Source organism: Microchirus variegatus, assembly GCF_963457635.1.
Source record: "Microchirus variegatus genome assembly, chromosome: 22".
NCBI classification, from domain to species: domain Eukaryota; kingdom Metazoa; phylum Chordata; class Actinopteri; order Pleuronectiformes; family Soleidae; genus Microchirus; species Microchirus variegatus.
This window is the reverse complement of record NC_139823.1, coordinates 2490795-2505214: the sequence shown is the minus strand read 5'-3', so window position 1 is coordinate 2505214 and position 14420 is coordinate 2490795. Positions and strand designations below refer to the sequence as shown.

At 44.6% G+C, this 14420-nt stretch overlaps 1 protein-coding gene across 1 annotated transcript; it reads right to left on the bottom strand.

Annotated features, from left to right (window-relative positions):
- Nucleotides 1–730: 730 nt before the first annotated feature.
- On the bottom strand, nt 731–13080 carry irs2b (insulin receptor substrate 2b). Its single transcript, XM_083908661.1, has 2 exons — nt 9566–13080; nt 731–3396 (listed from the first exon to the last, which is right to left on the bottom strand). The coding sequence occupies exons 1-2, from the start codon at nt 12921–12923 to the stop codon at nt 3392–3394; spliced, it is 3363 nt and encodes a 1120-aa protein (XP_083764787.1). The 5' UTR covers nt 12924–13080; the 3' UTR covers nt 731–3391.
- Between the last annotated feature and the right edge of the window lie 1340 nt (nt 13081–14420).

Here is a 14420-nt window from a genome sequence, read left to right as displayed (position 1 = left end):
CTTCTGCCCTTCCTCTGTCAGTCAACCTGCACATTTCTCCGCAGCCCGGCCTTTCTTCCCAGCTGTTTCTTCCACCACTTTACTGCTCACATGCTGCACTTAAATAAGAGCATGTCATGTCCGTCATTCAGCACAAACCCCCACCTCTAAACGCGGCGGCAACATTAGACCTATCTTTCAGCATTAATTACCATTTTAATTAGCACGGCTGTGAGAATGAATAATCTGACAGCATATGGCTAAGGGTGCAAAATCATAATCCTATCACAGTGTTATTTATTCCCTCCCAGTACCATGGGCTGTTTCAACATGCTGGTCTAATTACTATTGCTGGGGGTGGGGACTGAGAAGCAAGCAAAGAAAAACAATAACAATGCTCATGCTGGAGGCAACGCTAGGTTAGGCCTACACCCAGTTCTTGATGCATGCTTTCTCAGGAGAGAGCAGGGCTTTGCAAACAATGAAATAAATGAAAGAATCAAGATTTGTCTTCTATTCCTTCTCTCACTCCTAATTAGAGCTTTCTTGGTGAAAGGGATCAATGTGAATCAAAACATCTGCTCCAGTGAGGGACCGTTCAAGCAAGAGATGAAAAGCTAGTGTTTGTTTTTGGTGTGGATGATGAGGAGGAGAAAGAGAGAAGAAAAGCACACAATCGGTTGTCTTAAATAACGTCATTATTTATTGCATGTGTCTATAAAGAATCAATACAATCTTAAGCAATGAACTATGTTTAAATTATCCTCTCTTAGTAGCATCACAATATGCAAGATATGAAATATATACAATGAAAGTCACAGCAAGATAAGCCAGAGCCCATATCATAACCTTTAGATGCTGAATAAAAAGTCGAAAAATTATCCAAATGCAAAACACTGCTCAAAAACAAACAGGAAAAAAGTTTCAATTTCAAATTTGTAGAGGAAAACAAAAATGTACAAACAGCAAAAAATTTGATTTTTTAGGTTTAACAAACATTATTAACAGTATTTATACATTTGGTACATCTTTGTAAACTAATTTAGAAAGTGTAAATATTGCATATATGCCATTTGTGTTGTACCTTAGTAAGAATTAACTATGTCAAGTATTAATGATTTCTCTTAAAATCTTTTTCAGAATTACAGCATTAGAAAATGTCCTCATAGTGGCATCCATTTCACACATTATCCCATGACATGTTTTAAAAAAAAAAAGAAAATCAAAGCCAAACCATACTATTTAGCATATAACTTAATTAGTGCTTTTGTTGTATCAGAAATTTCACTCAAACACAGACTATGTACAGTACAAACAACATGAGTTATTTAACTTAACATTTCTCAAAATTTTTTGCAGCGTTTGCTTGGATGTAATTCTCTGTAACATCGCACTATTTACAGTATGTAAGCAAAGGTTTAGGTACCAGTGAGTTCAGATAAATAAGAAGATACTTCCCCTGGTTTTGTCTCTTATGTTCGGCTTGTGTCTGCGTTATATTCTCCACTCTCTACCTCTGCACGTTTCACTCGTGTCGTTGCAGTTGTTGCGGTGTTTGTGGGGGGGGGGGTTGTGCGCTCCCGTACTTGGAGCACAGCGTATACTACATTCAACGTGTCTTGTGTTACAATCTTGAAAGTTTGTAAGTGCAAGACCATGCGGCGGAAGGCTGCGAGTTCAGGCCGCTCGCAGCATCGCTCTATGCCGTCTGATGCCCGCGTGACAGACGCCCCTCCCCCCGCGGTGAGGCATCAGGTGAGAAAATGTAAGATACTGGGGCTGTCCAGTAACTGTACAAAGAACTTCAAAACATTCATGTTCCCATCCCTTGTGTCGAAAAGGTCATTAAACGTCCCGCAGGATTGGCTAAGCAGGAAATCACAGTTGAACAGGAGTGAGTTGGTAAAGTGTACAAAAAAAAAAAAAGTTGCTGAGACTCGGGCTCAGTCAGGCCACAGATCCGGTGCTCAAGTCCAAGTGGACCTGGTTCATGCTGCATTGTCTGGTAGACTTTACATTAAAGTACAGTAACAATAATGAATATGGTAATAACATTGTAATAATTGTGAAGTAATATTATGGTAATACGCTCCTATTTAATAGTAATAGCTTTGGAAATATATGTGGGACAAATTAATTTCAACTGTATCAGTTTTAATTCATTTTTTATGTGCAGCCTATAGTAATTCTCATCACCAAGCTATTTCAAAATAACATGGTATTACTGTAATATTACCTCATAATTACCATATTTTTGCTGTACTATAATGTAAAGTGTTATTGTCTGCACGTGTGTGTGCATGTAGGTATTCTCTTAGTGTGAATGCAACCTCCATCTCAGGCAATATATTACTATGTTTCTTAATACATAATGTTGTCGTAAATGTGTGTGGGGCAGAGAAGGAAGTTAATCTCAGAGAGACTTGTGCTTCTCGTTCAGCTCTGGCGCACATTCAGTCTCTGATGATCGGATAAATCTTTGATATACTGCGTGTTCATAGGTCCAAACTGAAAAGGTCCATCAGATGGAAGCTGATGGTCAGAGTAAGGCTTTGGATTGGTGATTCTTTAAAAAAAAACGAAAAAAAAAACAAAAAACATTCACCTCCGAAAATAAATATTTTATATATATTTCTACTGTGTGAATTGGTACCAACCCGGTTTTTTGCTGAGGTAGGGTTTTTTTTTTTTTAAGCAAATGTTAACTCTGATTTTTAAATATGTTCATAAATGCCACCTCTTTTTTTTGCAGTACAATCTGTATAAAAAGTATTTGACGCACACATTTTCTTTACTACATACAGACATGATAAATAAATAAATACATGTAATCTGTATGCATTCTTTGCGTGTGTATGTGTGTGTGTGCGTGCGTGCGCTCGTACTCTCCAGGTTTGGTTCACAGGTTTTCAGGTGAAAGTTAACCGGCGACTATGGACTAAAGCCAAAATAAAGCCGGTCGAAAAGTGTATGAATGGTAATAACAACAAAAAAATAACATAACAATATACTGCAGAATCATGTTTGCAGACCTACATACAGAGATAAATAGATAAATAATTACCTATCTATAGTTAGAGTTAGTAGTCCATTTAAGTTCATGTGTTTTTTTGTTTTTTTCAAAGTAATCTAGAACTACAGCAGCGATGGCGCCTGAATGTTTTGGTGCCGAGAAAAGCGGAGAGGGAAGATTTGGGGCAAGGGTCAAGTGTTCATGTTTCCATGGTGATGGCAGTCCCTGTGAACCTTGAAGGCAGCAAAGAGGTCAAAGGGCATTAGCTGCAGCGCATGGTCCAACTGTCGCTGTGGCGACCCTCGTCACTTGGCTGCAGCCAAATCCTACGTTCACAGGAGAAGGAGGTGGGGGGGCAGAGGAGGAGGAGGAGGAGGAGGAGGGAGGACCCATCGACCTTCATTCTGAAAGAAGAGGAGGAAAAAAAACACACAAGTGAGTCCTATGTTATGTGAAATACCCCAATCAATATTCCAGACAGAAATGTGTACATAAAGTATATGTGATTCTATAGGACGAAACAATTAGATGGAGTATTAGGTCAAACATAAATATATCCCCCACTCTGTCACCACGTAACGTTTCACAGGCCTATCTGTGTGTGTGTAAAAGTGAGTATGTATTCCTAAAGTGGCAGGTGCTTTCCCAAAAATGGAAAAAACAGCAACAACACTGACTTACACACACACACACACGAGAATTCTTGATTACATTCCCACTAGAGCCAAATAAACAAAAAAATGTACCGAGTTATTTTCACACACTATTCAAACTCCAGGGTGTTGCTGTTTCCCCTGGTGGAAAAACTGTCCCTTCCCCCTTGTGTGCTTGTTTGTATGCTTTCATCTGCATGCAGAGCTATCAAATGGGAGCGGAAGTCTTGGCTAAAACACACACACACACACACACACACACACACAGATTCTCTCCACGGCTGTTTCTTCCCTCGCTCACTACGTCCTCTCCCTCTTGCCCAGTCGCAAACAAGAGCTGTTTTCACAAAGCTGGATGTGATTGTCATTCTCTAAAACAAACCTTTCTTTCAGTATCCTCAAAGCAAACCCCCCCCCCCCCTCAGTGACTCCCACCATAAATACACACTCGCATCTGTTCTATCTCTCTCTCTCTTTTTGCCCTGTGCATACTTTCTGTAAATGAAAATCAGATGTTAATATAAAAATCTAATGCTTTATAGACAACAAGCCTTAAGTGACGACTTCAACATCAGAGAGGCCAGCGAGACTCTGAGGCATCGTGAAGGCATAAGTATAGAGACATTTGGGGGAAAAAAACAAACAATATAATTGATTCCAATCCTGTCTCCTCACAGCCATGGATATCAGCAACAGAGGAAAATAGAAACACTGAGGTGGGAAGTGGTGGAAAAACCACAGTAACAGAATCAACCTGACGGAGAAGAACGGGAATGCGGTGAGGTCATGGGACTGTCGGTCCATAACGATCTAAATGTGTGTGTGTGTGTGTGTGTGTGCATGTGTGTGTGTTTTTCTGCAGGGCCTGGGCTACGCAGAGACCTGCAGAGTCAGACACTAGGGTGAGAATGACTGAGATCTACCGGGAAGTAGAGGTGAATCACTGACGGCTCCTATTAGACACCGGGTGGCAACACAGACATAAATGCTCTAAAAAACATTACGACTATTGTGTGCACGACGGATACGTGGTAAGCAACGACGCTTTTGAAACACATGCTGATTGAAGAAAGTGTGGCTGTGCTGTGTTTGTGTGTGTGTGTGTGTGTATAGTGAGAGACAGGGGGGAATGAACCCAGTGGCTTTAACCCCTCCTCCCTTTTTCAAGCACATTCACATTTCCCTCCACCCCTCCCCAACAACCCACGTCTGTGCCCCCTGTCCCACACACACACACACTCCAAGGCTCTGTTCATTATTTATTTAGTCCTCACAGCGTCTAAATTTAGCCCTGCTCCATTCACGGCCAGGACACACACGCATTAGCAGCCTCCTCTCCAGTGCTTTAGAGGCAGTGTAAACAAGTGCCCGTGTCTGTGTTGATGCATCGCCTGCTCGAGCAGTTTCACGAGCTAAGTTAATGGGTTGTAGGTGAACTGGTGTTTCTGAACGGCAAACACTAAGAGAAAAAACAAACTAAACAGGGTCACTGGTCGTTTCCTAATTATACACGATGATTGGAACTGGAGCGTCACAGAGTGACAAGACTGATGAGATGAGCAGGATTCCTCCAACAGAGAGGGAGACATCAGCCGTCTCAGATATGCTGTTTACATTCCTGCCCTCCTGGCTCCTCCCTGATCTACAGCAGCGCTCCACCAAACAAACACGGACTGACTCTTCACCTCTGACCTCACACACCTCTGTCTGGCCTATAAACCACGACTAACTCTGCTATCCCACTCACTCATTATATTAAAGGTGCATTGTGTAAACAAATCTAAAGCAACTGGCCATAAAATCCTCCTAATATGTCACAGAGACTCAGGAATAATGTTCATATAACAAACTGAACTCACCAACAACAACAGTACAGACAAAATATTTGCATTAAAATAAATATTTTGCAGACTGCAAATCATGTTTATGTTTTTAAATCAGGTTTTTAGCATGTGGCGCCACCTACCACCATCTACCAATCATTGCAGTCAATAGAGTCTCAGCTGCAGAGCAACCACGGGTTGCCAGTTACGTCAGAAAATGAAACCTAAAAGACCTCTGTGTTTTGAATTTGAATGAAGTAACTGTTTTTGGACACATTCTTACATATGGCACCTTTAAACATATATAAGCTACTCAACAATGCCTAATTCTGAAGTGAATGTAATCCTTCTTACCTCCAACCTAAACAGAGGACACGTTAGGGTAACTACAGGGACGTCACGCCCTATTTTGCCTTAAATGTTAAAATCAGACAGCCAGGTGTTCAGCACAGACGAGGACAGACAACAGACACAGTACTGTATGTAAATGTACTGTAACCATGTGTTGCCATGTTTGCACAGTTAAATGTCCCTGGATAAGAACAGGTACTTTCAGTATTGTAATAACCTACAGAAAGGTGTGATATACTGTACATAACCCTATAAGTAAGCATTCATGACTGAATTTTTACAGATGCTTCTAGTGGAAACAACAACAACTCATTTTTACAGGTATAATCATGTATCTACTAAATGTTTATTTCACACAGACCTTTTTTTTTTTTTTTTTTTTTTTAATTTTCAAGTCTAGATTTATGAGGCAACTGATAAGGCTACGATAAAAAACATTGCAGCGTCTCATTTGTGAAACTGTTGACAGGAAACGTTCGGCATTTGTTTTTTGAAATATGACTCTATCAATTGTTCAGACCGGTTAGTTGCCTGTCTTGTTGTTGTGCTCGGGCGGGGTGAGGCGCGTGGAGAGGCCAGAGGAGTCTTGTTAGTGGCTGTGATCAGATATGATCAGCTAATTGTTTAATGCACTGTTAGACAATCCACGGTGCCCTCTGGTGTGAAAAGCCAACCAGTGACAGTCCACTGAGGTCAGACAATAACAGGAAAAACACAGGGCTCCAATACACCAGTGGGGTGAGGGAGTGTGTTGATGTGAGTAGAGGTGGGTGTGTGTTGATCACATGGTTTCTGGAAAAAAAGAAAAAAAAGAAGAAACCAATGCCTGGAGAGAAAGGGAGGAGAAACGTGGGAGGACGAAAGGGGGGGGGGGGGGGGTTTGGGTTGGTGTAGGCTTCTTGAAATTGCTTGGCCACACCCCCCACCTTCTCCACTGTTGTTGTTGTGGCAGATGGTGGCCAGTCATTAGCGTATTGTCACTCTCCTCTGAAGGGCCAGTGAGCACTGCTTGGCAGGGCAGGTGCAAAAGCCCTGACCCTACTACCCCTCTGCCATCTGCTTATAGCTGTGTATATGTACACACACACACACAGGAGACGGAGACTCCGACTAAGAGGAAATGTGTGTGTGTGTGTGTGTGCGAGAGAGAGAAAGAGTTTTTTTCTTTTCTTTTTTGGGAATGGGGGGGGTGGTCTATAAATGGAGAGTGTGAGTCAGTTCTCTTGTCATCTTCCCACCGATGCAGGGCTGTTTTTAGCCAGAGAGGCAAACGCGAGATAACTAAATATGGACAGAAATGAGATGGAGTTGGGATAGTTCTGATGTTTTCTATTGCAGATAGAGAAGGGTATAAACAAATAAAAAAAGGAAATGAGAACAGCACAGAGTTGCAAAAGTTTTTGTTGGAATAATTCAGTGGTGGGGAGGTGTCTGGGTATCTTTCACAACACATGCAGTGCGAGGTCAAAGTTCAAGTAACCCACATTGTCAGCAGGACCAGAAAGTGTGCACTGAGAGCTAAAGAAGAAGTCCCTCCCCTTACATCTAAAGTCAGGGCCAGAACCCGAATAACAACAGTGCAACCATAACAAACTTAAGTACACAAACATGTGTCTCAGTGTTGTGTGAAAACCTCCACAGACAGTGTTTGCTGAGCTGTGAAGCAGCAACATTACCCCCCCCCACACACACACACACACACACACACCCTCCCATCTATGCCTCAAACTGCAATGCCAAATGAGGACAAGTGCTTTGTTTACCTAATTCATCTGTTTCAAAATGATGCACTGTGGGGGATACGAGCTATTCCCTCTGCGATAAGAGAATGCCATAAACATAATCACATCACCTCGTAGTAAACAGGCGTGCCTTCTCTTTCTCCCTCCCACGCACAGGAAACACAAGTGTGTTTGCCAGTTAATATCAATGACTCGCTGCGCAGGTCTCGTGTCCAATCAGCGTTGAGTTCTCTTCTCTACTATGCACAAAATATTTGCGGGGTGGAACTTACATAACCAAGACCGAAAGAAAAAAAACAACTCTTACTGGAGAGACAGTGATCTTTATCTTTTTCTCTCTCTTTTCTTCTTACTCCTCCGTTCCTCCCCCTCGCTCTTTCCCTCCCTTCAGCCAAAAGCTTGATTGTCTATTTTGTTGGACTCGAATAACAAAACAAGTCATCCATCTCTCCATGACAGTGTTTTGTCAGCTCCAGCTTCCCTACTCTGCTCCTCTGAGGGTCAAACATGTATTATTCGAGACCTGAGAGAACCAAAAGATGATAAACTGATGACCGAGTAATTCACATTAGGTCGTATAAAACATTAGTGAGCATCTGCTCCTGTGTAGTTTCATTGGCATGTTTATAAGTTGTTGGAAAAAAGGAGGAACCCCCCCCCCGGCAATCCCTCCAGGTTAGAAAAACAAGTGAGCATTCACCTCTCCCAGCAACCTTTGCACACTGCCTGCATTCCAGTCCTGAAACCCAGTACCTGACAACTGATAAACAACTGACTCACTTGTTTTTCTGTGGAACCCGATGACTTCCATCGAGCCCCACGCTGGCTGCGCTCGCAGCATGAGAGCCAAAGTGAGACAGAAACAAAGAGAGACAACTTGGTTGTGAAACCACAAACGGCAATTAAACTCTTGTGTTTCACCGTCAGGAAAAACACACTCCTGACTCGAGATGATCCTGACACAGAGTGTTTTCTTTTCAGACAACAGCAACTTCTGACTCTGCCAGGTCATCTATCCCCCGTAAATAATCCCTGCCTTTTAGGGACACATGAAAAGCCACCGACACAAAAGAAAATAAATGAGGTGAAATGTAATATTTTGATGGCAAGTGTTCTTTTTCTACAAAGGCAAGTAGTCACTGCTTATTCATGTCTCATGCATTCATGCTCAGTCAGATTAGATAGTTTGTAAAACACTAATGTGTTTTCATGAATTTTAATTCAAACCAAATTAATCCTAGGGGGAAAAAATGTGGCTCCATTTCTGTTTTTTTTTTCCAGATAGTAATGCTTTTACTCTTTCAAATTCTAAGCTCTTATTGTTTGGAATAAACACGATCACGTGTCTCTGCTTGTGTTCTAACATCTCTGTGCTGTTTTCAAACAGATCAAGGACCCCAGCAGAAACTCCTCCTCAGCATCACACGGCTTTGAAATGTTGTCCATGTGTCATGGGTGTGACGAGCAAGTGACTAATACTATCTAAACATCACAGCCTACACCCAACAGCAATGTTCATAACAACTTCCCTTCCCTAGGCTCCGGTAGCCTGTGTTTACACACCGAAAGCTGCTATCATAACACACAACCGCGCGGAATGCAACCTCTGTTAATGAAAAAAAAAAAATGGATGCAACTGAACCATGTTACAACTAATGACATAACACTGTAGGCTTCTCTTTTTCACAATCGATTTGAAAAGCACAGGGAGTTTCACACACACAGACAGGTTTAAACACACACACACAGCTGCAGACACTCAAACATGCTCTGTTTTGTTTTGGTATATTCCACAGAAGATAGAATTTGCTTTTAAATTTGAATCTAAAATGTGCTCAGAGCTGCTGCTGCTGCTGATCCACAAATAGCTTATCGCTGAGAGTAAACAGTAGTCGTGACGTGGACCACAAATGTGCTCAAACACCGACGCCACTCCCTTCATGAATGAAAACCTGTGGAATGAATGAGTAGTGAGTGAGTGAGACGTGTAAGATAAACACTCACCTTTCACAGCAGCAGCAGTCTCCTTGAATCCCATGCTGGCGTAGGGGCTTGTGTTGAAACTATTCATGCCACCTTTGCAGCCGCAGGCTGTCTTGAAGCTCAGGAGTCCGTCACAGCCTCCCAACCGGCATCCACCGTAGTTCCCCTCCATCAAATTTAAGGCAATGTAGTTAAGTCCATTTTGATAACCTGCTGACATCTCCCTGCACATGGGGCTGTTGTTGCTGTAGTCCTCTTCAGGTCCCTCAGAGCTCTGAACTGTCCGCGATACATTCTCCACAGAGGCAGAGCTGTGCCGTTTGGTGTTGTGGGCAAAGGAAGGACACACAGGAGTGACAGTGGTGGTGGAGGAAAAGGTCTCGGAACTGTGCCGCCTGCGACCCTGGGGGTCAGCCCTGATCACTTTGGCCCCCCAGTGTGGATCCAGGAGGGTGACAGATAATGAAGGACACCCTACGAGAAAGGAGTCTTCTGGCACATGGGGCACGCCGTTCACAATGCTGCTTTCAAGGCTAAGTCTCTGGACACAGGTAGTGGGGCTGGTAGGGAGAGAAGCAGCGTCTGTGCTGCAGAGAGCAGGCAGTGGGGCAGGCGGACTGAAAGTCATCTCAGTATAGTCATCCTTCACTGGTACATTCTGACATTTGAGGCTCACCTGCTGCTGGGGATGATATACCTCTACCATCCCCCTCTCCTCTGCCTGTTTTGCTGTGCTTGTTTCTTCTTCTTCTTCCTGACCTTCCTGCATACTCTGCTTTTTGTTCACCAGAGGCAAGACTTCAGGTGTGTGGTTAAAGGACCCTGAAGGGGAAGGAGCCCTTGCTCCAGGGTGACCTGGGGAACTGATGTCAACATTAGCATAGTCAGAGAGTGGTAGGGAGACCTGGATTTCACACAATATACTTTCAGATGCCTCAGCGCTTTCTGACACAGTGGAGGCCTGAGCGTCATGGGTAGCAGTATTAAAATCTATGTTGATATACTCTCCAGGGCTCCGTGGCTCTGAAGGAAGGGGATGTTCGCTCATACATGGTAATGTTCTGAGAGATTCCAGGGCCAGACGAGTGGGCCGACACACCCTACTACGGTGCACCATGCCCCCATCTACACGAGCCAGTCTGAGTGGAGCTACAGCTGAGGACACGGTGCTTGGAGTCCCAGCACAGCTGCTGACCACAGAGTCTCCTGGGGAGACAGGACAATAGTTGGACTCCTCTTCTATTCGCTGTCTTTGTAAACTCATCACCACATACTGGTCTGAATCTGTTGACCCATTGCGCTGCAATGGGCTTTTAATTGAGTGTGGTAAAGAGCTGAAGGAATAAGGCAGTTTGTGATGTTGGGGGTTAGGATTTCCTCCTGGACTGAGGATGTACTCAGGGGGCGTGAGAGACACCAGAGGGTCAACAGGAGACATGTTCAAGTACTCTCCATTTGCAAACTTCCCATCTGTACTCTCCACGGACATTTTGGTTCCACACCACATGCGCATATAGCCACTGTCCTCCAGAGAAATACTCACAGGGGAGTCTGTGTGCGGGGCCAGCCCCACAGAAGAGGAGTGTGAACGAGGGTTGATGATCTGCTTTGGAGCAGAAACACACATGGGGCTCATTGGCATGTAGGGGTCATCCTTGGACCCTGGCATTTGAGGTGCCACACCTGGCATCATAGGCATGTAACCACTGTCAGCTTGGATATTATTAGATCCAATCTGGACGTCCCTGTAATCCTCAGGATAGGTCCCTTTAGCTGAGGTGATGTGACATCTGCGAAAAGACTGGCTTCCGCTTTTATACGTGGCCCTCATGAGAGTATACTCATCCAGGGAGGCTGAAGATACTTGGAAAGGGGCCCTCTGCTGGCGAGGGGTAGTCAGAGAAAATGTGCGCTTTCGATACGCCTTGTCCATGTCTGGTAACCGACGAAAACCATTCATATTCTGCCTCTCCATCACCATGTAGCCCTCGAGCTCACTGCCATCTCGGGAGGGGGGAGTGTCAGCTTTGAGGGACTCAGGAGTGTTGCTTCGGAGGGTGAGTGACAGTCTGATGTCCCGTGCGTCTGCGGGGCTGGATCCATACTCCTCACATGATATGAAGCCAGCATCACTGGGCGAGCCTGAGAAGGAGGCACTGCAGCTGGAGGGTCGAGGGGCAACAGAGTCTTGGCAGGAGGACAGGCTCACCAGGCTCGGGGTGGTTATGGGTGGGGTGTGAGACAGGGGCATAGACATGGACTTACTGTGCTGAAGGGAAGAGGATTCAAAAGTCCTGCAGGGGTGAGCTGTGATGGTATGAGATCTGCTCAAAAGGGTCCTGTGACCCCCGGGGCTGAGCGGGCTCCCGGTCACTGACATAGGGCGTGTCATGGTGCCGTCGCCCTCGCTGGCTGTTCGTATTCGGCAGGAGGAGAATTTACTCACGGGGGAGGTCATGGCCATGCTGTCAGTGCGTGACCGCCGGGGAAGCCCGGTCTGACTGGGGGGCAGATTGTTCAGGTGCCTCCGCGTGGGCACGGAGATCGGGTTCGTACCGGACGACTGGCTTTTGCTGCGCGGACGGAACTCCGACAGCTCCTTCATGGATTTCATCGCCTCCAGGATGGTTTCGTGGATGCTTTGCGCCACCACCGAATCATCAGCCTGCATCCACAGCTCCCCGGGACCCGTGGCTGACGAGCGACCCACCTCGATGAAGAAGAAGCTGTCAGAGTGGCCGCACCGGCGGATGTTCATCAGCTGTAAGACGACGGAGGCGACCTCCGAGTTCAGCTTCACGAAGCTGATAGTCCGACTGGAGAGACACAGTCTGTACACGCCGGTTAAATTCCTGCTCTGTCCCAAGCCTTTAGATTTCAGATTCACCTGCCAGACTTCCTTGTAGGCGGCGGTGACCGGCGTTATCACGCCGTAGCTCGCCTCGTCGAAGCCAACCAGCGAGGACGCAGAGTTGGACGCGGAGCCGTCGCACACTTTCCCCTCAGCCATTAAATCTGCCAGAGCCCGGTACCAGCTCTCCTGCTCCTGCTCGTGTTCGGCAGCCACGGCGAAATATTCGTCCTTGGTGTAAAGAGCGATCAGATGTTTGTGCTTGGCGTCCGCTCTCTTGTTGATATTGAGGCAGCAGTCCAGAGCGATAACTCTCTTCGCAGCCGATTTGTTTTTCCATTTCTTCTCGCTCTCGTAGTACTCCAGGCGCGGAGGGAAACCCTCGCCCGGCTCCTTCAACACAAAAAAGCGCTTATGTCCGTGTTTCTGCTTCTTCAGATATCCGCATTTCTTGACGTTGTTGCTCACGTTGCCGGGTAATAACGGCTGCTCTCCTGTGTGCGGAGGACTCGCCATTCTCGCGTCCATTGCGCGCAGACACAATGCTTCCTTCCCCCCGTCTTTTTTCCCCTCGAATTGTTGGAGGAAAAAAAAAAAAGACTGCGCTTTTTATTTCAGTCCTTTCTCCGGAGCCGCTTGAGCGCGTCGGTTCGTCTTCTCCCGCAGCTGAGCGATATATAACACATGTCTCCTGGTGTCCCGACTGAGGAGTGGAAACAACATGTGACGGTCTACACACACATCCAGCTCTGACTGGCTTTGAGAAAGAAAAAAAAAAGGGGAAGGGAGTGGAGGAGAAAAAAATACACACAGCGATAGTGGGTGGTGCACAGTCAGCTCATTGGGCCTATTGGTGGAAACAGGATGAATGCTGGAGTGAGATGGCTCAGGTTCAAAGAAGGCAGAGAAGGAGAAAGCCCTCCTCCTCCTACTATCGCTCTGCCCTCTTCCGACGCGTTTGCGCGTAGTCAGTCAGCGCTGACGCTTTATTTATAGCAGCTCTGGTCTTATGATCCAGCAAAATATGTGGTGTGAGGGTTTTTTCACCAATCAGGCCAAATATCTCACTGTTTTATGGTGTAACTGTACATATACACGTTATTATACATACATACACGTCTATCTATAGGACGATTATACACACGCATTGATTTTTATCATTTATATAGTGTTTTTGAATCACTTTCCATCTTCCAAAGTACACTGTAAATGTATTTAGTACTATAATGTTATTATTATTATTATGCTTATTGATTGCTATGCCTCTTTTCTTATGTTCAATTTTTATACCAATAGTTGTTTTTTAGCCAGCTATTCACAAGACATCTGTGCGTAAATGTAGCCAAATGAAGTCCAAGGAGACATGGATGTCACCAATGCAGTTAAATACTTGGTTTGTCTCTGTCTTAATGAAGAAATTAATATGAAATTGACATTTTTTGATACAAATTGATTAAAAACAACGATGAGATTAACATAAACACTCTATTTGTTGGAAGAATATCCCATATCAGATATTACAGCGGATAACTGAATGTAATAATATGTCTAATATATATAGTAGTTACTGGCACTGTGCGAAATACTCATTAATAATCGGGGGGTCCCATCTCCCATTTGTTGCGCAATACTGTTCCACCACCCCAGGTGCCACCCAGCAGTATTAGCTATATTCCCTGTCAGATGTGGGCTTGTGTGGGTCTTTTCCACAGCGCCAATACAGATAATTCAATTAAATTAAACAAATAATTTACATTTTGTGTATTATGTATGTATTACATACTATAATATAATATTTAATCATTAATAACTGATGTAGAATCATGTACACAGAGTGAAATAACATGCGTCTCTGTGATTTGTAATATTGGTTCGTGTTGCTTTATTTTCACGCAATATGTTGACGTTTTCCCCACAAATCCCTTGATATTATTTCCCCGTGACTGTAGAGGGAGTCATCCCACTCTTTCTCACTGGTAAACAAGCATCAGCTATTCAGCTTGACGGGAATCTAATCCTAGTATC

Bases quoted from the DNA above. Each gene is read 5' to 3' on its own strand.
- irs2b (XM_083908661.1), bottom strand. From the start codon at position 12,923: ATGGACGCGAGAATGGCGAGTCCTCCGCACACAGGAGAGCAGCCGTTA.